Here is a 21,227-nt window from a genome sequence, read left to right as displayed (position 1 = left end):
CCTTGCCCACTTGCTGTGCAGGGTGCTGCATCTAGCTGTGAGATGAAGCCCTATAGATGGAGGAGGGTGAAGTGAAGCCCAGCAGGGTAAATCTAACCCTCTGGCTGAGCTGCACCTGAGCTGATGCTCCCCGTCTCTGAAGACGTGTCTGGAGGCGAGGGTTGTTCAGAGCAGGCCTCTCGCCCGCCCTGGGGATCGTTCTTCCAGAGGCATCCACTTCTATACCAGCCTGGTGTGGCTGGTTTTAGCCTCTCTGCCTCCGTCTCTTCCCCACTTCCCAGGGACTTTTTTGGGGTGTCTCTTTCTCTGGAATCTCGGTGCAGCACTCCCCGGCCCGACCGGAGCGTTTTCTCTTTTTATGGTACAACCTGCTGGCTGGCTGGGTTCCTAAGCCGGGTATAATTAGCAGTCCTGACAGGTGGAAGGGATTGGGTGACCCAGGGAATGAGGTTGCTCCGTAGTAGCCCTAAAGCCAGCTCTTGCTTCACCTTAACTGACATGTGCGGGACGGCAAACAGGTTTACAGTAACTGAATCCTCATGTTTGATCTGGCTTTAATACCCTGGAGCAAGAGAAGGGCATCTCACATAACTCTCCCCCCCCCCTTCCATAAATAAATAGAAGGGGCTTTTCCACCCACCGCCTCCCCTCCAAGCTGCCTGGCCTGAAAAGAGCACAGGGCTGAGAAGGTGATGAGCCGCAGCCCTCCCTTGCCGTCTCCCTGCTCCAGGTCCCCAGGCGAAGCTGATTGACAGGCCCGCGGCCCGGAGAGCCGCTTCGGGGCTGTCGTGTTAGGAAGGAGAAGCCAAACATGTTGTCATAGGAGAGCGTGGCCAAGCTAAGAATGGCTTGGAAAAGTCATTAGGAACCTGAGCCGGGGCCGCGGCCCTGGAATGGGTTTCGCACGGTTTGTTTTCTTTATAAAGTAGATGCTCGAAAAGGAGCCAGTGAAGCTTCCCCAATGCAGTCGCCAGCGCCGAGCCTGAGATTTATATTATGTCTGGGTTGTGGGGGGGTTCAAGACAGCGGAGGGGGCTTCTGGTAGCAAGTGATGTCCCCCATTAGACTCTCCCCAGTGCATGGCAGAGGCAAATTGGCCATTAGTGGAATGGAAAGTGGGCAGGAAGGAAGGGGGCAGGCCGTGTTACGTAAAGACCCCGGGCATGGCACCATCCTCCAATGGGCGTTTTTGCCTCTGCTCTGACACGCGGGAAGGACGAGCCTGTGGGGGGGGTTTTCTGCCTGTTCCTAAGAATAGCTGCCCCCTGCTCTGCATTGTTGCAGCTCGTAGCGTGCCTTCAGCTGCCGGACGCTGTGCTCAGTGACCTTTCATGCTCGCGCCAAGCCAGGTTGTCCATTGTGGGGCTTTGAACTCTCCAGAGCTCATCCCCTGTAGAAGGTCAATACTAGGCCTGCGGCCTGGAGAGCCTGGTATATCCCGGGGTAACCCAGGCTTGGCAGGAAGGGGAATCACTCGGCAACGTTATCCCCTCCGGCATGGCATAGCCATTGGACTGGGAATGCATAACACTGTCATTAGCCCCCATTAAAGATCCTGGGACCCTTTTCTGCACAGCTCGGGGTTTGAGCCCTGAACCCTATTGCGGTTTCCACCTTGGATGATTGCCACTGAAGTGCCTACTGGGTACTAGAGTTCCCACGTCCTGTCCAGGGCATGCATATGTCATTGTGCCAGTTCAGGGGCAGGTAGAGGTGAGTGAATAATGCAGTGGGACAGACTTGCTTATATATTTAAAGTTTTCCATGACAGGCAAAAATAACTTCCTGGTATGGGGGGAGGGGGAAACCCCTCTGTGATCCACATGTGGGACTGGACAGGCAGAAAAAGGACACGGATACTAGTCTCAACTCTGCCACTGCCTTACTCTGGCCTTGGGCAAGTCACTTCACTTGCTCCCATTTCCCCTTCCACCCTCTGTCTTCTCTGTTTTCGCTGTAAGGTCTTTGTGTACATCTCCTTGAGCCTCGAATGCACTGGCAGCCTGCAGGCGTCTGTAATGCAAGTAATTGGTGACAAGAACCTAATAGCCTACCTGTAAATAACGTGGGCAATATTGAGTAAAGTGAACTTGATAGCATGACATTACCTGGGCAAACGTCTTGGAGTGAGTTGCTGGGCTGTCTAAAGCAAGAGCGACCTTCTCAACCTCCTGTAAAAGAGGAAAAAACATGGGAACCTTTGAAATGAAAAATACTATAGAAACGTATGATCGACTGTCATCCCACCGTGGCCTGATCTGACCTGAGAAGCCACAGTTTGTGGCAGCAGTACGACGGGGAGTGAAAGTCCCAGTGGTGGCTTGTCTGCAGTGACTGGACACGGCTGGAAACAGCTTCATTCACATCCAGCATCCCATGGGAATTTTAACCAGGTCGCCCTTCCATGGGGATCTCCTGGCGAACCCCCCGCCTGCATCTCTCGGAGAATGCACCCCATCCCTTGAAGTGGGGAGAGGCAAGGCGAAGGCGCTCTGGTTGGGGTGGAAGTAGCTGGTGGGGTCCAAGGCCCAAGCTTGGACGAAGCAAAGACGTGACTGTCGCTGACGGGAAGCAGCTCGCTGGCTTGAAACGGAGGCCTGACCGACCGAGACTGGCTTTCAGGATGTTGCTGTGCCTGGCACGTGTGGGAAGCAGAGGCAGGTATCACAAAGTGCTGTCCGCTGGGAGCGCATCTTAGCGCTACAGGCAGGCTCCAGACCAGCCCAGTAACCAGAGAGCACGGCGTGAGGATGTCACACGGGTAAAAAATGAATCCCTCATTGCTGTTGGAGTCTCCCCTTGCCATGCTCTCCCTTCTCTCTCTTCCTTGCTATGGTCCTTTGCCGTTCAGGAGGTTGCAAGGATGGCACTTTGTGTAGGCATAGGAATGTCACCAGGGAGCCCTGGCCCCCTTCCAGCAGCAGGCATTGCATTCGCTCTTCCTCCAGTGTCCCCCCCGCAGCTTCATTTCACTGGGGTATTTTTTTGCTTCCTGTCAGAGTCTGGTGCACGGATGTCGAACATCTGCTGCGCTCCTCCCAGATGGTGCTTGCATTTTGTTGGGGGGGCAAAAGGACATCTCTGCAGTGGATGTTTTACCTGCTATGAGGTCAGCTCTGGTAGCTGGTCCAGTACCCCCTCCCCCCCGCTGCAAGCTGCTGCCGAGGACAGTCGTTTTTGTGGCCTTCCTGGGAAGCACTGGACAGAGAGCACCGTTGGCTGTCGCATGCCGTCAGCCCCACTCACTCTCTCTGTCCAACGCATTCATCATTTGATGCAACTCTTGGCTTTATTGCTGTGGGGCATCTTTTCCAGGGGATGGACCCTTAGGAGTTGACAGCCCTCCTGGAGAAGCCACAGCGCCTGCGTCTTGCTGGAGCTGTGGCCTGAGCTAACCCCAGCATGAAGTGGCTTCAAACAGATCAGCCCCTCTGGTGTCTGAAGTGCATTCAGCCGTAGTCAAGTCTCCCAGCGAGAGCCGGAGAAGCCCCATTAACTGGGTTCATTTAGCCAGAGCCTGGATAAGGACACGCTGCAGGGAACAACCTGGCGCTGGCTTCCCAGCCTCAGACTAGGTAAACTGCGTGTCACGGGGTGGGGTGGGGTAGCGGGTTGCAGGGCCCGGGCTGTTCAAAGACTAGATAGCTTCACAGTCCGGCGTCTGATCTCTCCTCCGTGCTTTGCGCAGGGCAGCAGAGGTGTGTCGGTCAGTCGTGTAACTCGCAGTCCCTCTCGTGTGCTACGCTGTGCGACACGGGTGTGCCACTGCTCCAGGTGACAGCGAGCAAAGGCTTCATCATGCTTTGGGGACCCGGTGGCAGGTCGGAGGAGAGTAGGGTAGGTGCGGGCCGCTTGTGTGCTGGCTCTGAAGCGACGCACAGGGGGCGTGCATGGGAGGAGGGGAGATTTGCATGGGAAAGCGGAGACTAGAGGCTGTTCCCTTCCCATCTGCATCGTCCGCCTCTGGAAATCTCCACTGAGAAGCTCTCTCCTGCCTGCCCAGCCTGTGCATTTCTTCCCATCTAGGCAGCAGCTTGTTGAGCAGCGGAGGCTGCTGTGGGAGACAGCTTGTGTGAAAGGTGCCATAAAATCTCGCTGCGTTATCCCTGGGCTCGACAGAAGCAAGTCTTTGATCCCCGTGCTACAGCCATGATTTCGATGAGGACTGTCCGCTGAGACTGGCTCACAGAGAGTGCTGCAGCAGATGTCAGTGAGCTGTAGCCTATCCGCGAGGCTGGGGCTTTGAATGCACCGTAGCTCACACCCAGCGTGCCCGAAGTCCTGACTACCAGGTCCCAAAGTGGCTGGTCCCATGCCAGCCTTTTCTGTCCCAGTCTGCCCAGCTGCAGGTGTTACTGGGGGGGCTGGACCCAGCTGCAAGCCCTGACTGACAGGTGGGGGGGTGCAGTTGTTGTGTGTTGCCTGGTCCTGCTTCCAACCAGAAGAAATGAAGAAATGTTGGGTAGGGCGAGGGTACCTGGTTTTTAATGCAAGAACTCTGCTGCTGTCATCTCAGGCACTCAGCAAGAAATCCCCAGGGCAAAAGCTGACGTCAGTACAGCACTCTTGCCCTACCACCTGATAGCCGGACACCCGCAGAGGCCCAACATTTGAACTGCTCTGTCTCCGGCTTTGGAATTAGAAGCTCATTTCTTTACAGGGTGTACGATTTCATCTGTTATGCGAACACTTTACTAGCTGGATGTGTAGCTGCTTGTTCCTGTGGTTACCGTGACTGGGTGTGCAATTCAAATAACTGAGCTGATAGAGAATCATAGAAAATGAGGGTTGAAGGGACCTCCGGAGGTCACATCTAGTCCAAGCCCCTGCTCCAAGCAGGACCAGCCCCAACTACATCATCCCAGACAAGGCTTTGTCAATCCAGGTCTTCAACACCTCCAAGGGTGGAGACTCCCTGGGTAACCTGTCCCAGTGCTTCCCCACCTGCCTCGTGAGAGAGTTTTTCCTAATATCCAGCCTCAACTTCCCTTGCTGCAGCTGGAGCCCATTGTTCCTTCTGGCATCTGCCCCCACTGAGACCAGCCCAGCCCCATCCTCTGTGCAGCCCCCCTGCAGGGAGGCGAAGCCTGCTATTCAATCCCCCTCGGTCTTCTCTTCTCCAGACTCAATCAGCCAGTTTCCTCAGCCTCTCCTTTTTGCATGCACAATTGTAGTGGTGTAATAGGTCTTAGCAGGGCATGTGCTAAGGGAATTGTGTATTGATGCTGCTGACTGGTTAACTGTTTCTGGTTAACCTTGGCCAAAAGAGTCTCCAAGGTCCTTGCATTTGGAGGACTCTCGGCTTGCTGCAAGGGCAGGAGACACTCCTGAGGGCAGGCTGCCAGCCGTCTCTTCACGCCAGGAGAGACCGGTGCCAAGCCTAGCTCCTGTGTAGGCCCTCCTTTTAGAGCAGCATTTTGTGCTTCAAACTTCTGACTCCCCCAGGTCACTTCAAAGCAAGCATATTCTTCTAAGCAAAGCTAGCGGCAGCAGCCCGGGGGTCGTTGTCCTTTGCACTTCTCCTCTCTGCCCTGGAAACAACCACAGACGTCCCCTTGCCTCTTCTGTCCCTCCCCAGATGTGTGAAGGCAAATGGGAAGACCTGGGAATATTTTTTCTGTAACAGAGAAGACAGAGGGGGGGATTTGAGAGTAGTCTTCAAATGCAAAGAGAGTGGTTATAAAGAGGACGGGGATCAATTGTTCCCCGTGTCCACAGGGGACAGGATAAGTAGTAATGGGCTTAAATTGTACCAAGGGAGGTTTTGGTTGGAGATTAGGGAGAAGTTTCTCGCTGAGGGTGGTTCAGCGCTGGAGCAGATCACCTCGAGGAAACCTCCGTTTTCTTTCTCTGTCTCCAAGCCCCATTGCCCCAAGCTCCCACTGGGGACTAGGTGAAGGGTACGGTCTGGCAGCGATTGGTGTGCGTTGGATATACCCCAGCAGCCCAAAATGGATTAACTTTGAGGAGAGGGAGCCTTATTCTTCCCTGCTTCTCTTCACTCCTCCCTGAGCTCCAGATGCGTGTGACCAAGGGCGATATTACCATCCCAGGAAAAATTGTCACCTGATTTCCATGCAGGGTATCTCTACAATGGCCTCTTTAGGGGAAGGCAAAGCGGATAGGATTTTGTGGTTGGCGATTAGTGAACCAGGGGTCCAAAGATCATGCACTTGGAACCGGATGAGCAAGTCTGAATGGCCCCTGGCATTTGCAGGGGAAGAGGGACAGCCTCCTGTCTTGCCCAGGCCTAGAAAGGAAATAGTGGAGCAGTCATTTTCCCATTGTTTTTAATGATCTGTTAGTGCCACCCGAAGGAAACAGCCAATCTTCATTAACTTGCCCTGCAGGTCTTTGGGAAAGCGAGGAGTCGTGGCGTGTTGCATGCACAAGCTCCTCACAGTGCTGTGTCCTTTTCTTTTCAGTGCAAGAAGAAGCACACCCTGGTGTGCCCTGACTTCGCCAAGAAAGGCGTCTGTCCGAAGGGCGCTCGGTGCAAACTGCAGCATCCCCAGAAGCGACATGGGAGACATGCCCCCAGCTCAGGGGACTCTGACCGGGGCAGCTCGCCACCGAAGTGGAGGCGGCTTGGGGAGCAGACACTCAGGTAAGGCAGCAGTGTCCTTCTTTGACTAAATTTTCTTTAATGGTGAGTGGATGCACGGCCTGGGCTCTCCCGCACGTGCTCCTGACGGCTCAGTTCTCTTAGGGTTTTGTGAAACCAGCTGCACCTTCTTTCAATCTCTTTTAATCGACTGAACCGATTATCTGAGAGTCACCAATTCAGACCCCTTCTGATATCAAGATCTCTTCTCAAGCTGCTTATCTTGACACTGGGATCACACTAATTATTCATCACAGGGGCCATGAGACTTAAGAGGCTCTGACTTGTTCTTTGGTTTGGCAGGGCTGGTAGCAAAACGCTTTTCTTGTGAAGCTGATTTTCTAGTTTTGTGCCTGAAAGTGGAATACATGTAGGTTGAAAAGGCCTGACTGGAGGTGCATAACTGATTGGGGCCACTGTTTCACAGGTCCTGCAAGCAAAATAGGGTCAGACTGGGTGAGAACATGGAGGGGGGATTTCCAAGGAAACTCCTGCAGGGTGCAGTGGATGGGTGATTAGGGGGTACTTTGTCACTATGGTTCTGCAGACAGTGTCAAAAGTGATGCAAAACCATGGCCCCAACCACTGTAGGCTCCTGTGGTATCTTTTACAAGGGTTTTGGGGGGCACTAGCCCCAAGTCTCAAGTGACTCCATTGTCAACCTCTACACTCCCATCGCTCAGGTTGAAACATCTGCCCCAAAGACCACCTCTGGCCTTAAAATGTTGATTTGTGAAGGCTTAGATGACTGAATTGAAGAGGTGTCTGTTAGATTAGGCTGCTATATCACCAGAAGTGAATTTATTGTAAATATATTTGCATGTTTTGAGGGTTGTGATTCTACGTTTGTATATATGAAATATTTTATTACATTTTTATAAAATGTGGAGGAATGAGCTGCAGTGTCTATGTGGAGCCAGAGTCTTCTCCATCCCAGATGCCATCCTGGCTGCGCTCCCTGCCTTATGTAGCCATTGCTTTCTGGGGAGAGGACTAGACAGAGAGCCCTTTGGAGCCACCAAACCACTTCTACCGTGGATGGGGGAGACAGCTTCATGGTGCACAGGACCGAAAACATCCTAAGCTTCCCTCTGGGTCCCGTCACGCAAAGGCAAATGGATTCGTTGCCTTTCCCCAGGAAGCAGGGACATGGCGAGCTCAGGGAGAGAGATAGGAGGTTTGGGCAGGGCTGTAAGGGACCATTGCAGCGCCGCTGGGATTTGTTGGGTCTCATAACCCCAGAACGTCTTCCTCCTCACCTGTGATGCTGGCCCGGCCAGCTGAGAATCACGCCCCAGTCTCCTGCCTAAGAGCTTTAGGCCCAGGTTGCTCCACACTACAGGGTGTAAAGGGGAAAGAGACCCTGACCTCGGAGATGGGTAGCGAGCTGCCAGCCTCTGTCCTATACAGAAGCGTCTGTTAGAAGAAGCCAAGGTGGAGAAGGACATGGAAACATAATCAGTGCTGCAGGATGCCTCTGATGTCGCGCTTGGTGCTTCGCTAATCACATCAGCAACTCTCAGTGTAAAATGACTGCGTGAGCCTTGCAAGGGGTCACTGTCCTCCGTGCCCTTGGGGTCTATTGATTATTTCATTTTAATGATGCTGCGTGGCTGAAAACTACCTCGCTGGGCAGTCCACCAAGCCTGGCACCCAGAGGTTTCTCCTCTGCCATTAACTCTGTGGGTTGCAAAGGGAGAAGTGTAATAACACTGTCAGGCAGGCAACCAGGCAGTGGTACGATGCCTGACCCTCTTCTCTCCCAGGCGGGAGCGCCAGCTCCACAGCTCATCTTGCCTGCTGCTGTTAATTGATCAGCCCTTTTGCAGGAGAGGAAACGGAGCCTGGCTGACATCTTTTGCCTATAGAAATGGGTCTGGGCTGACCAGAAGAGAGGGCAGGTCTAAGCCATGCGCAGGAACCTCCTCTTGCCCAGCAGAGGATTTTCAGCAGGAGGGGAAGGGACCATCCTGGAGGAGACCAGAAGGAGCCTGCCCTTCGCTGTGTTCATAGCTGAGGGCAAGGCTTGCTCTTCCTGCCATGGTGGCATCTTAAGATGGGTACAGAGCTGGGGACATGGGGGCAGGGAGCCTGTATAGGAAGGGGAAGAAGTAAGCAGAAAGTGTTCGTGCGAAAAACAAGGGAAGCCAGGATAATATTTGCCCCTGGTATCTGTGGGGTGCTCAGATCGCAGTGGCTGTCCAGCACCGTCAGCGTCCACAGCCAGCAGTTTCTTCTCCACCTTTGATAACGAGCTCCCACGTGGCTGAAGACTTTGCCCCTCGTGTGGGACGACGTGTCAGAAGGGCCGAGGGGTTGCACTCTCCTGCATTTCCTCCGTGCGCGCTGCGGGCGAGTTGTTTCAGTCATTGCCAGGCCTTTAGAAATCGGCCTTTGTCACATCCCACGATCGCCAGCACCGTGCTCCCTCGCATCAATGGGTGCGCCGCGTTTTCTAGGGTAGACGCCCGGTCTCGGGAGAGAACATCCTCACGCTGGCACATTGCAGCTGCCCTGGGGCACCCGCCTCGGGAGCGGTGAGGGGTGAAGGTGGAGCCCGCCAGGCAGACGTGCTAAGGGCAGAGCTGCTTGCTAGGACCAGAATAGCACTGGGTGAGGCGCGCTGGCTCGAGTTCCCCCCCTCCCTGGCCGCGTTGGCAGGCCGGCTTTATCAATCCCTGTCAGCAGCCTGTCGCCCGGGCTCATCAGTGCTGCGGCATTGAATGCTTCCTGGCTCGTCCTGCCCCCGTCCCCACCCCTGCCGTCTGTGTCGCTCCTTGGGAACGTTTTGTTAACAGCAGCTAATGAGTCTCCGGGAGCCGGCGGGGTGACAGCACGCACGGGGCCAGGGGACAGACAGGGAGGTGTGCTCGGCAGGGGGCATGGCCTGCAAAGCAGAGCCACCCAGGGACCCATGGCAGGGGGAGCGGCAAACATCCCTGGCTCTTCCCCCACAGCCCTTCCTCTGCCGAGCGACTTTGCCACCCAGCACCTCTTCCCCTGCACAGCAAGTGTCTTGGGGTTGCACTGGATCCCCTGTTTTTTAGGCAAACCTCACATTGGCATCCTAGGAGCAGAGCCACAGGCTTGCCTGAACAGCCTGCCCTGGGGTCGTGATGGGCAAAGGCTACCCAAAACAGTCTGGCAGTGGGTGCTGGGGAAGGGACCAGGTGATGTATTTTGGTGGCTGGCTCGGAGTTGGGAAACTCCACCTGTTCTTTGGAAGGCAGCATTACATGTGAACCCCTCTCCACCTGCAAAATCCACCCCCCCTTTGCTCCTGCCCATCCTTCATCATTCCCAGTCACCTGGCTAGAGGCGGGCAGAGCTGGACCCCCAGCCCTCTCTATATCGGGCCCCCGGACGCATCTTGGCAGCGCAAGGCCCTGCCTTGTATGGTAGCACAGGGGAGCCAGCACAGCGGGCTCTCTCTCCAAAGTTACCCCGAGTGAGAGAATCGGCTTGGAATGACATCCAGCTCACATCCCCCTTGTGAACGAGGTGTAAAATATTTCCTTGCTCTTTTTAGGTAAGAATGCAGGAGCACGGAGCTGGCCAGCGGGGAGCGGTGCTATGCAGAGCTGCTTCCAGCCGCCTTTCCTGGGAAGGGGGACAGCAATCTCTGCCTGAGAGAGAGAGAAGGGGCCTGGTTTAGAGAAGCTCTAAACCACTCAGGCATTTTTTCCTTTATTAGCGCCGTCAACAGAGATGTCAAATGAGATGAAGTGTCACATTAGCCGTGTGCCCTCCGAGGAGCGAGCCATGGGGACAGGCTCAGCAGAGCAGATGGAGAGCTGGGACTGGGGACGGCTCAGGGCCCGGTAAACCCATCGCACCCCCCCAGCCTTTATAGCAGGAGAGAGCACTTTGGTCTCCAGCCCAGCTCCCTTCCCCCTTGCTGTTTGGCTTGACTTGATGACCCAGAAGAACGCAGGTGACTGGTCTGGGCCCAGTTCAAAGCTCTCCAAGTATCTGAAGAGTGGAAATTTCCTTCACAGAGAGGCTGGGATATTCTGGGATGTAAATAAGGGTAAAGGGGCCCAGCTGGGCAAAGGGAAACCTCACACTGAATATTGGATTGCTTCACAGGACCACCAGTGCTCAGGTCATTGAACACTGGATATAGGGCAAGGCCCTTGGAATTAGACCGTAGGGAACAGTCCATGCCTGGCATTTAGACAGCCTAGATGAGCTAACGTGTCTCCTGTGTCTGACTCCAGTGACTCCTTCTCTAACCTGTTGACCTTTCTTGCTGTTCCCAGCTGGTTCCCAGTTACTGCCATACTCGTGTGTGTCTTTCAGGAGGGAAGCAGCCCGGGTCCATGACGATGGAGAGGTGCCCGGACCCTCCAGAGCGGAGCAGGAGGTCAAGTTTTGGAGTGACGCAGAGGCCCCCGGCACCAGCAGGCTCCAGAAGCTGCCGTCCTTCATCTCTCTGCTGTCATCCACCTCCCCGAGTGACGAGGCCCGCAGACCTGAGAGAGACAAGGCAGGAGAGGAGACAGGTACAAGGCTGCTGTTCTGGGTAACGCTCTCAGGAGCTCTGGGGCTCACTCTGGTTGTTCAGACCTAAGCACGAGCGCTGCATCTCAGCGTTCGTTGCTTTTGCTGCCTCAGTCATACAGGACCACTGCTGTTTCGTAATTGTTAGGGGCTGGAAGGGACCTTGCCGATCATCTGCACTTGGGCAGGTGCTTCAGGGCTGCTGGTGCTTCAGTCCTACACACCTCACCCATCACTCCCCCTCTCCCCAACCTTGGCCTTAGCTTCCCTTCCCGCTCCTGTACCTCAGTCCTCACCTGTTGCAGCACCTGTGCTGCTCTCACATGCCTGAATGGTGGCCTAGGGCTTTGATGGGACCAAAGCTTCATTAGGGGTTACCAGACAAATTGCGTTTGTCCACTTGAGCTGAACATCACCAAAAATGGACCCAGTCCTTTGCTTCACTCTTCCGTTTCTGTGCGGATACAGCTGGGCGAGCTGGGTGCAGACCCCTCCTTTCCTTGTCCTGTGCGTTACCTCCAACCTGCTGCCCCATGCTCTAGGTGAGCACCCTGCTGTCAGTCACCGGCTTCCAGCGTGTGTTTGAGACGCACGTACGTCCTTTCCAAACATAAGGAGGCAGCAGGGTGGTTCAGGGAGCTGCTAAGACACCTGCCAGCATTTACTGTTGGGACTGAAGGCTGCTTTGTGAGAACACCCACTCATTTGGTGTCGAGACAAATAGCATTAAGAGGCGATGAATGGGTGGAGTCGCTTCTGCTTTCTGTAGGATATTAGGAAGCACCCCTAATACCTGACAATAACTTTGGGCTCCTCCATATACAAAGCTAAAGGCCTCCGAAAGTACAGTGTGTGAGAGAGTAGAGCAGATTTGGCTGGAGGGCATGGAAATAGCTAGGCTCATCCCAGCACATTTTGCCTAGGAAGTAGATTGTGATTGCAGCAACAGAGGAAGGCAGAAATACCTCCATAGCCCTTGCCAAGCTGACTTGGGGGATGACAGATACATAGGCCATGTGTCTTTGGGGTCATCTACCTTTCAACAGCATGAGGAAAAGGTGCTGGGTAGGACATTTTGCAGCAATCACTCCAAGCACCGATGTCAACTCCTGTGCTAAGATATGGTGTTGGGTGTTGTCTGCCCCGGGAGGGAGAGGGTGGAGGTGAACAGTCGTCCTACTGCCAATATAGGAGGGATGCTGACCCAGGTCCCTGGGGAACCTTTCCATTTCTTCTCTGCCAGGAGCCAGCCATCACAGCTGGGAGACTGTAGGGCAGCGCAGGGAAGGTGATCTCTCCCGCTTTCCTTGCCCCGGGAATGGCTCTTGTGGAATAGCCGTGACTTAGCCTGCATCTTTTCCCTAAAAGGGCAATCGAGGATCATCTGCTTTGTTGCATAGTCAGTAGAACTGGACAAAAGTGTTTTCAGTGCATTCACTGGAAAATGCAGTGGGGAGGTGGCCAAAACGATTTGTGAATTCAGGTTGACCTTGGGGAATTCAGCCCGTTGGAAAGGAGGAAAATAAAGCCCAGAGGAAGATGCTGGCAACGTGCTCTGAAACGTACCCAACTCTTCAGAAAGAAAAAAAGAAAAAAGCAAAACTGTTCGATAACCTGAAGAAGCAGACTGTTTCCTTTGACATTGAACTCGGCGCCTCGACTGACCTGAGGCAAAATGGTGTCGTTTCACCAATTTCATTGCAATCCTTTAGCTCCTGAGGGAGGCGTAGGGTCTGCTGAGCAGCTCGGAAGACTTGCCCTCGAGGCGACTGATGATCGCAGAGTCCTGAAGAAGTGGGGCTGGACGGCAGCTGCAGAGCTCACCTCTAGTCCAAGCCCTGCCTGAGGCAGGGTCAGCCCTGTGCAAACCAGCCCAGACAAGCCATCATCTAAGCAATACAAAAGACTGTCATGGTGATGGCCATGATGCTGGATTGTAATTGTAATGGGGAATGTGGAAGAGAGAGGATCCTGAGAACCTTGTTGGAGGCTGGAAAACTCTCGTGTGAAGATCACTTCTTTCAGAAGTTGCTGTGTGGGAAGTGCTGTTATTTCGAGGTCATCTTCAGTCCTTCCCATGGAGAGGACTGAGGAGGCCCTTGACATATCAGAGCAGCCAGCTGCACAGCCTTCCTGAGTGGGGCAAGGGATTTTGCTGTGATAATTGTGCAGAGTTTCATTGAAGGGGTGGGAAGCAGTCGCTTACTCCGGAGAACTCGTCTGCTCCAGAGATGAGGACTGAGTCTGTTTCTGGTTTACCATAGAGGTGTGATTCCTGGAGAAAAAAGCATTGAGGGTGAGAAGAGGCTATACATGTAAAGGCCTAGCATATTGCAGAGGTATCGCTCAGCTGTGTGTCTAGGTTTACAGTTTTAGCCCTTGTTGTAATCCCCAGGCCAGCGTCGGAGACTGCCAGAAGATCCCGTTCGGTTTTTAGCTCTTCATGAAGGCTACTGGACCATGCCCTGCATGTGTTGGGGATCACCAGGGAGGAGCAGGATTGCAAAAGCGTTATGAAGGGGTTGGCAGGAGGGAGAAGAGAGGGTCCAGAGCGAAGCAGAGTAGAGGATCCAGGAGTCGCACTTGAACCTGCTTAGACAGCAAGTGCTCTGAGGCAGGGATTCTCCCTTGGTTATTTCTGCGCGTATCACATGGACCATGTGGCCTGGGCCCCCACCACTTCCCACAATACAATTAACAGCTTAACCCAAGTAGAAGTGGTCCCAGTAGGAGGAGGCCAGATCTCCTTTGGCATGCGCTGTGGTATGCACGGATGGGTAAAACGTACCTCTGACATGCACAGCCTCCGATTGCACCCAGCGGCACTCAGGTATGTTGGCTGCTCCTCTCTCCGCTTCCTGTGCTCTTCTGTGCAGTAGTTGGTCTAAAGAATGAAACCAAACGGGCGCTGAAAGGTAAGTTTTGGTACCTAGTCCGCTCAGGCAGGTACCCTGATGATTGGAGGCGCCTCATGTATATTGTGGAAGTAAGGCGTCCCGGCCTGCTTGTGTGGACGGGTCAGCCGGGGACTGGAGCAAGAGTCAGCCAGAAGTTCAGATGAGCCCCTTCTGCTCCCTTGCTCTGCTGCACGGACCTTCAGAGCAATGTCAGCCTTGGCGGTAAAGTGTGAAACCCGCGCCAAGGCCAGGAGGTTCCAAGACATCCCAAGGCTGTGTGGAAAGAAGGATTCCCGGGATTAGCAGCATAGCCCTGGCGTTGCTGGCGTGCGAGCTCCTGGAAGGCCGGCTGCGTGGTCATGTGCTATTGAAATGCAGCGCAACAGGAGCACGCTCCAGGCCATGCCCTTTCAGCAAGGATCACTGCCTCTATAAAGGGTCTGTGATGCTTGGCTTCCCTTTTGAAGCACAGTGATTTCTTCCTCCCCCCTCTTGGCCCTGTTTCAGCTCCTTTTGATCTTGGTGGCAGGGCGGCTGCTGTCTGTTGCAGGGAAGTGCTCTTGAACCAGCGAGTTAATCTGGCTTCTTTATCTCTGCCCTGAAGATGGAGCAATTAATCCCCAGAAAGCAAGCTGCTGAAATGCCGCACATCGCATTTGTCAGCCTGGAGTAGCTCGATTCCCAATGGCTCAAAGGAACGGGCGTCAGATGGGGGATGAAGACGCGCTAGTGGAAAGGGCACCTCCAATCTGGGAGAGGCATTGATTGCTAGCTGCTCTTTGCCAATCATAGAGGAATATTCTTGGTCCTTGCAGAGGGAGAGGCGAGAAAAAATAGCTAGTTCTGTGGCTTGTCATCTCTGCCACAATCGTCGGCACAGTGAAATGGAGCAGCTCACTCATACTTCCCAGCATCTCCCTCCTCTTGTCCATCTCCTGCCCCGTGTTGGGGGGACCGGCAGTTCTGATGCACCTGCCAGCATCTCGTCTTGTGTTTTCCCTTGGTCTCCTCTGGAAGTGAGAGGCAGGGGATGCCGGGGACCTTTGTGTCCCCTCCAGCACCTGTGGATCAGCATCTAGTGTCAGGAGAAGGGACCGTGCAAGTAAGCCAGACCTGGGAGTCGCCAGAGCTGGTGGAGGTCAGTCAAGGGTAGGATATTTGGGGATGTGTCAAGGAAGCTTCTTTTTATTCCTTTCCCTCTCAGGCGCACAACTCCCATCTCAGGACCAGGTCTATCTGCCTTGCTCTCGTCCCAGAGGTGAGGAGCACAGAGCGGCTGCAGATTGGTGAGGAGAGTGGAGCAGCTGGAGGGGCTTTTCCTGTGTTTTACAGGAGCTGAGGCTAACAGGGAAGTGGAAACGAAAGCTGCCTTAGTCTGGAGAAGAGAAGACCAAGGGGGATTGAATAGCAGCCGTCACCTCCCTGCCGGGGGGCTGCAAAGAGGATGGAGCTGGGCTGGTCTCAGTGGGGGCAGACGACAGGACAAGGAGCAATGGGCTCAAGTTGCAGCAAGGGAAGTAGAGGTTGGATGTTAGGGAAGACTTTCACACAAGGAGGGTAGTAAAACACTGGGACAGGTTACCCAGACAAGTGGTGGGATCTCCATCATTGGAGGTTTTGAAGACCCAGATAGACAAAGCCTTGGCTGGGATGATGGAGTTGGGGCTGGTCCTGCTTGGACTAAATGTGACCTCCCGAGGTCCCTTCAACCCTCCTTGTCTGCGATTCTACGATTCGTGCCTGAATGAATCCAGGCCTTGTCGGCACTGCTGTTCACTTAGGGCGGGTGCATCCTCAGCAGCCCCTCCAGGGATCCAGCTCCCATGGTGAATGGCAAACAGCTGCTTTAGAAAGCAGGAGCAGAACTGTGGTTGTTACATGCTGGGGTAATGTGAGGTGGCCTCTTAAGATAAGAGGGTCCCCAGTAGGGAGGGCATTGTGCAAGTTTCAGTTGCATCTCTTGATACTAGATTTCATAGACGTCGGGGCTGGACAGGACCTCGCAAGATCGTCGGGTCCAGCCCCCTGCCCAAGGGGCGGGAAGGCAGCTGGGGTCAGATTATCCCAGCAAGATAAGCATCCAAGTGCATTGATGACTAGGTATGTGAGAAATGGTATTTTCCATGCCCCTTTGGCCACTTTGCCTTCTCTTTGCTTACCGATCTGTCTCCCTGGAGTTGATCGAACATCCTACAGCCTTGAGTGCAGTCACACAGCCCTCGCACCAGTGCACACCTATGGTCCACTTGGATGGGGAAAACATTGGCAACAGCCAGTGATCCTTGAATTTGCCCAGCCTTTTAGGACTGGCCACAGGAGGTTCATCCCACTGAAGCAGAATATGCTATTCTTTCTCAATTACGTGCAGCATGCCACTATGCCTGTTGGTGCAGCGTGAAATAGGGGATTTGGGATGATTGATCACTCGCTAGTAAAGCAGCCGTCTCCAGTGTCGGCCGATAATGGCAGAGTATTACTCAAGAGTGGTGATCCTGGGCCATGGAGGGGATTGGCTGAATCTGGTGACTTCGGGGCTGCTGTGATTTATTTTAGGTGTATGGGTTTGATCCCGCAGTATTTCCCTCCAGGAGTGTAGCCTTGAGATTACATTTGGGCTTTGGTCCAGTGAGTTTATGGGTGACCTTTCATGAGGATTAAGAGAGATACACTAGCACATGTTTGAATAGCAAGTGGCTACCGGTGGAGTTTCTGTGCGAATCTGGGTGCTTCGCTCTCTGATTTCCTTTTGGCAACAACTGTGGGCAGAGAGTCGCCAGGTCTTGTTACCTGCGCCCGATGTGCCACCTTCCACTTCCTGCCTGAAGACAGGAGGGGCTTGTTTGGCATGAAATGCAAACCAGCGGGGCTGATGGAGGAAAAAACTGGTGGTCATGAGGATCAGTGCACCCTCTTGTGAAGCATCAGATATATGGAGGATCTCCTGAATGCCCAGATCTGGTCAGGGCTCAGTAGATCTCACATGGGGAGACAGTGGATGGCGTCCCATGACAAGACCATGCAGAGAACAAGATTTGGGAGTAAAAGGATGTTTCACACCTGGACGAACTGAATGATGATTCCTAAGTAGGGACCAGAACAGCCACTTCCCTGCTTCCTAAGTAGGGACCAGAACAGCCACCTCCCTGCTGGGCCCCCCTCGGGCCCCGGGGCAGGCACACCTGGGCCACGGGTTAGTGAGGATTTAGTTAGGGAGCTTCTGGAGGGGTTGGACGTATTCAAGTCAGCCGGCCCGGACGATCTCCACCCTAGAGTCCTAAAGGAACTGGCCGAGGTCATTGCAAGTCCCCTGGCACGGCTGTACGAGCACTTGTGGTGCTCTGGTGAGGTACCGGAGGACTGGAAGAGGGCCAATGTGGTCCCCATCTTCAAAAAAGGCAGGAAGGAGGACCCGGGAAACTATAGGCCGGTTAGTCTTACCTCGATCCTAGGCAAGCTGTTCGAGAAAATTATGCTGGCACACATCCAGGAGGGGCCAGCAGGGGAGTGCATGCTTAGGGGCAACCAGCACGGGTTCATCAGTGGCAGGTCCTGACAGACCAACCTGGTGCCCTTTTACGATCGGATCACCAGAGCATTAGATGCAGGGGTAGCAGTGGGTATAGTGTTCCTGGACTTCCGGAAGGCTTTCGACACTGTCTCTCACCCCGTTCTCATTAAGAAACTGGGGGGCTGTGGTGTAGACACCCACACAGTCAGATGTGTCGCCAACTGGCTGGTGGGCCGCACCCAGAGGGTGGTGGTGGATGGGTCCTTCTCAACCTGGAAGGACGTGGGCAGGGGGGTCCCCCAGGGCTCGGTCCTCGGGCCCGCGCTGTTCAACATCTTCATCAGCGACTTGGACGAGGGGGTAAAAAGCACCTGTTCAAATTTGCTGATGACACTAAGATGTGGGGGGACGTGGGCACATTGGAAGGATGCAACAGGCTACAATCAGACCGAGACAGGTTACAAGGGTGGGCGGACGAGAATAGGATGGGATTCAACACAGACAAGTGCAAGGTGCTGCACCTCGGGAGGAACAACCGGCACCATACCTACAGGTTAGGGAACTCCCCTCTTGTCAGCACGGAGGCGGAAAGGGATCTGGGGGTCATCATTGACTCTGAGATGAACGTGGGCCGGCAGTGTGGGGACGCGGTCAGGAAGGCCAACCGTACCCTGTCCTGCATCCACAGGTGCATCTCGAGCAGGTCCAGGGAGGTGATCCTCCCCCTCTATCCGGCACTGGTCAGGCCGCAGCTGGAGTATTGCGTCCAGTTCTGAGCACCACACTTCAGGAGGGATGTGGACAGCATGGAGAGGGTCCAGAGGAGGCCACTCGCATGGTCGGGGGCAGCAGGGCAGGCCCTACGAGGAGAGGCGACGGGACCTAAACCTGTTCAGCCTCCACAAGAGACGGCTGAGGGGGATCTGGTGGCCTGTTACAAACTAGTCGGGGGGGACCAGCAGGCATTGGGGGAGTCCCTGTTCCCCCGAGCATGGCCAGGAGTGACCAGGAATAGCGGTCACAAGCTGGCAGAGGGGAGATTCAGACTCGACATCAGGAGGCACGACTTCACGGTCAGGGCGGCTAGGGTCTGGGACCAGCTTCCAAGAGAAGTGGTGCAGGCTCCTGCCCTGGGGGGCTTTAAGAGGAGGTTAGATGAACATCTTGCTGGGGTCATTTGACCCCAGTACTCTTTCCTGCCATGGCGGGGGGTTGGACTAGATGATCTGCTCAGGTCCCTTCCGACCCTAGAAACTATGAAACTATGAATCGTTACGTTCTGGGTAAGACATCTGACAAGAACAACCTGCAAGTGCCGGTTGGAGGGAAGAGCTGAAAACTCCTGCCCAGGTCAAGCTGGGTGGACCTCAGAGACCAAGCCGTCTGCAGCTGGGAAAAGATAAAGACAATCCTCCTCACAAAGACGAATGGGTGAGATGTGTTGGAAGCGTCAGATGGACACCAGGACAGTTTGCTGCCTTGCAGGGGTGAAGACGAAGGAGGTTTGTTGCAGGAACGCACAAGATGCTGAGGATGGTGGTGATCCGGCAATGCATCGGACCCTGTTGCATGGATCTGGGGAAACTTCAGGGATTTAGGAAGGGGCTAAACTCCTTGTTTCTTGAGCAAGAGAAATGAGAAGATGGGATACAGGAGGTGAAGAGCTGGGGAGAGAAGTGGTTTGGCGGGGGGAGATATTTCGGCCCACTGGAGCTCCTTCTGTGAAGAGCAATGGCTGCGTGGGTCTGATGGACCATCTCCGTAGCTGGGGGGCCTGTCTCTTGGGTGATGGACTAGCCAGTGTAACTGCGCAGGCTTTACACTGACCATGAAGGGGGGAGTGATGTTAAAGAAATCATGATACAAACACCTGGATACATACACGAGCCTCACCTGAAGTGCTGTGTCTAGTTCGGGATGTTGTCCTTCAAGAAAGTTGTGGACAAATTAGAAAGAGTCAAACAGAGCAACAAAAACGAGAAGTCTGGGGAATACGACTTATGAAGAAAAGTTGGAAGAATTTGGGATTATGTAGTCTGGGGAAGAGAAGACTGAGTGGGGATTTGATAACAGATACCTGAAGGATGGTAAACTGGCCACAGAGGACAGGACAAGGAGTAATGGTCTTCGATTGCAGCAAGGGAAATGTAGGTTGCATATTAGGAAGAACTTTCTTCTTCTTGAAGGTGGACAAGCACTGGACCAGACTCCCGAGGGAGGTGGTGAAATCTCCATCCTTGGAAGTATTTAAACAAACCCTTGCCTGGGATGGTTTAGACCAGGATGATCGTGCTGTGAGCAGGGGGTTAAACTTGATGTGAACACTAAAGGTCCCTCCCAACCCTGTTTTCTAGGATTGAAAGCCTTGGGGCAACAGAAACAGACCCAAATGAACTTCTCCAGATGTAAGGAATGCACCTTTTAAATTGTCTGTATATTAGTGGTAGTGGACAAGGTAATGAGTGGATTTGGAGATGCCCTTCCATGAGAAGCAACATAATACAGTTGGTAATAGTGAAGCTTGGGGCAGGAAGAGGAGCATCTCATGAGTGAAGTGTTAAAATGTCTCATCGTTGGGGGATTTCAGTCTTGAAGACGAAGTCTTAATGAGATCAGAAGTCTGGAGGTAGAGGTTAGACAAATGCAACTGTGGACCAAGATGAAATTTCCTAGGAGCAAGGGTGATTAGACATTGGAGCAGCTTCTCAGGCAGACTTGTCATTGTTGGGACTGTTGAAGACGTCTTTCCAAAAGTCCTGCTTTCATCCACTTTTGGGGGGAAATTCTAGATCCTGTGTTTACAGGAGGTCTCATTCCTGAGTGTCCTTTGAGGGGCATTGTTATTCCCACCCTTATTTTTGTCAGCAGGCAATCCTTGATGCAGAAGAGTGGAGCGAGTTGCCCAGGGTTGCTCAGGTAGTCAACTGCTCAGATGGGCTAGGAAACTTGAATGACTGGGATCTGCCTCGGATATTGCAGGGCACCTTTGGGATCAATCAGGAAAGATCTGGAGATGTTCTGGAGTGCACTAGAGGGAGTAATCCTGCCCTGGGGGTGGACTTAGATATCTCAAGAGGTCTCTCAAGGGGTCGCGTTAAGACACAGGCTGCGTTTTCCTAAGCAATGAGCCTCTGCTAGGAGATGGATTAGGCCTAACTCCCCTGAAGCCTTCTCCAGCCCTGGTGTCCAACTTTGGGACTGAATTGATGCTAGTTTTTACCCCCGGGTGATGGTCTTTGCCCTCATACGTCAGCTCTGACTTCTTTCCCCCCCACCAACGTCGCTTCCCTGGGATTGTAAACTCACCAGCCCTCTGCATCAGGGATGCTCTGAAGGGTACGTTTTCAAACACGCTCGAGTGCTTCATGGCATGACTTGTGCTCCTAAGTCCCTTAGGTGCTTTGAGAACAGCTGCCTGTACTTCTCATGCATGCATTTAATGCATTTTAACCTGCTCTTGAATTGTAGTAGGGATGAGTGGGTCTTCCCCAGGAGGGTTCAGACCTACAACTGTTAAGGCTGTCAGGCTGGCCAAGACTGAGACATCCCTCAAGCCTCTGCCCAGAGACATAAGCAGGAAGGTTTACACCTTGGGTAGTATATGCCTAGGTTGCTGCCCAGCTTGCTAAGCCCAGTCATGCACTTCCTCTCCCCAGGGGTGTATATTCTCTTCACAGCTTGGACATCTCCCACTGGCACAGGGACTCCAGCAACC

General features: G+C 53.8%; 1 protein-coding gene across 1 annotated transcript in view; it reads left to right on the top strand.

The window, feature by feature from the left end:
- The window catches only part of ZC3H3 (zinc finger CCCH-type containing 3), a 296,545-nt gene that overhangs the window by 242,103 nt on the left and 33,215 nt on the right, over nucleotides 1-21,227 (top strand). The window contains exons 10-11 of the mRNA XM_090040765.1: nucleotides 6,426-6,607; nucleotides 10,907-11,109. Coding sequence (XP_089896891.1) covers nucleotides 6,426-6,607; nucleotides 10,907-11,109 — 385 coding nt within the window. The remainder of the gene's footprint in view (nucleotides 1-6,425; nucleotides 6,608-10,906; nucleotides 11,110-21,227) is intronic.

Source organism: Crocodylus siamensis, chromosome 3 (assembly GCF_052110815.1).
Source record: "Crocodylus siamensis isolate JL-2025a chromosome 3, ASM5211081v1, whole genome shotgun sequence".
In the NCBI taxonomy this organism is placed as follows: Eukaryota; Metazoa; Chordata; order Crocodylia; family Crocodylidae; genus Crocodylus; species Crocodylus siamensis.
This window is presented reverse-complemented; position numbering and strand designations above follow the sequence as displayed.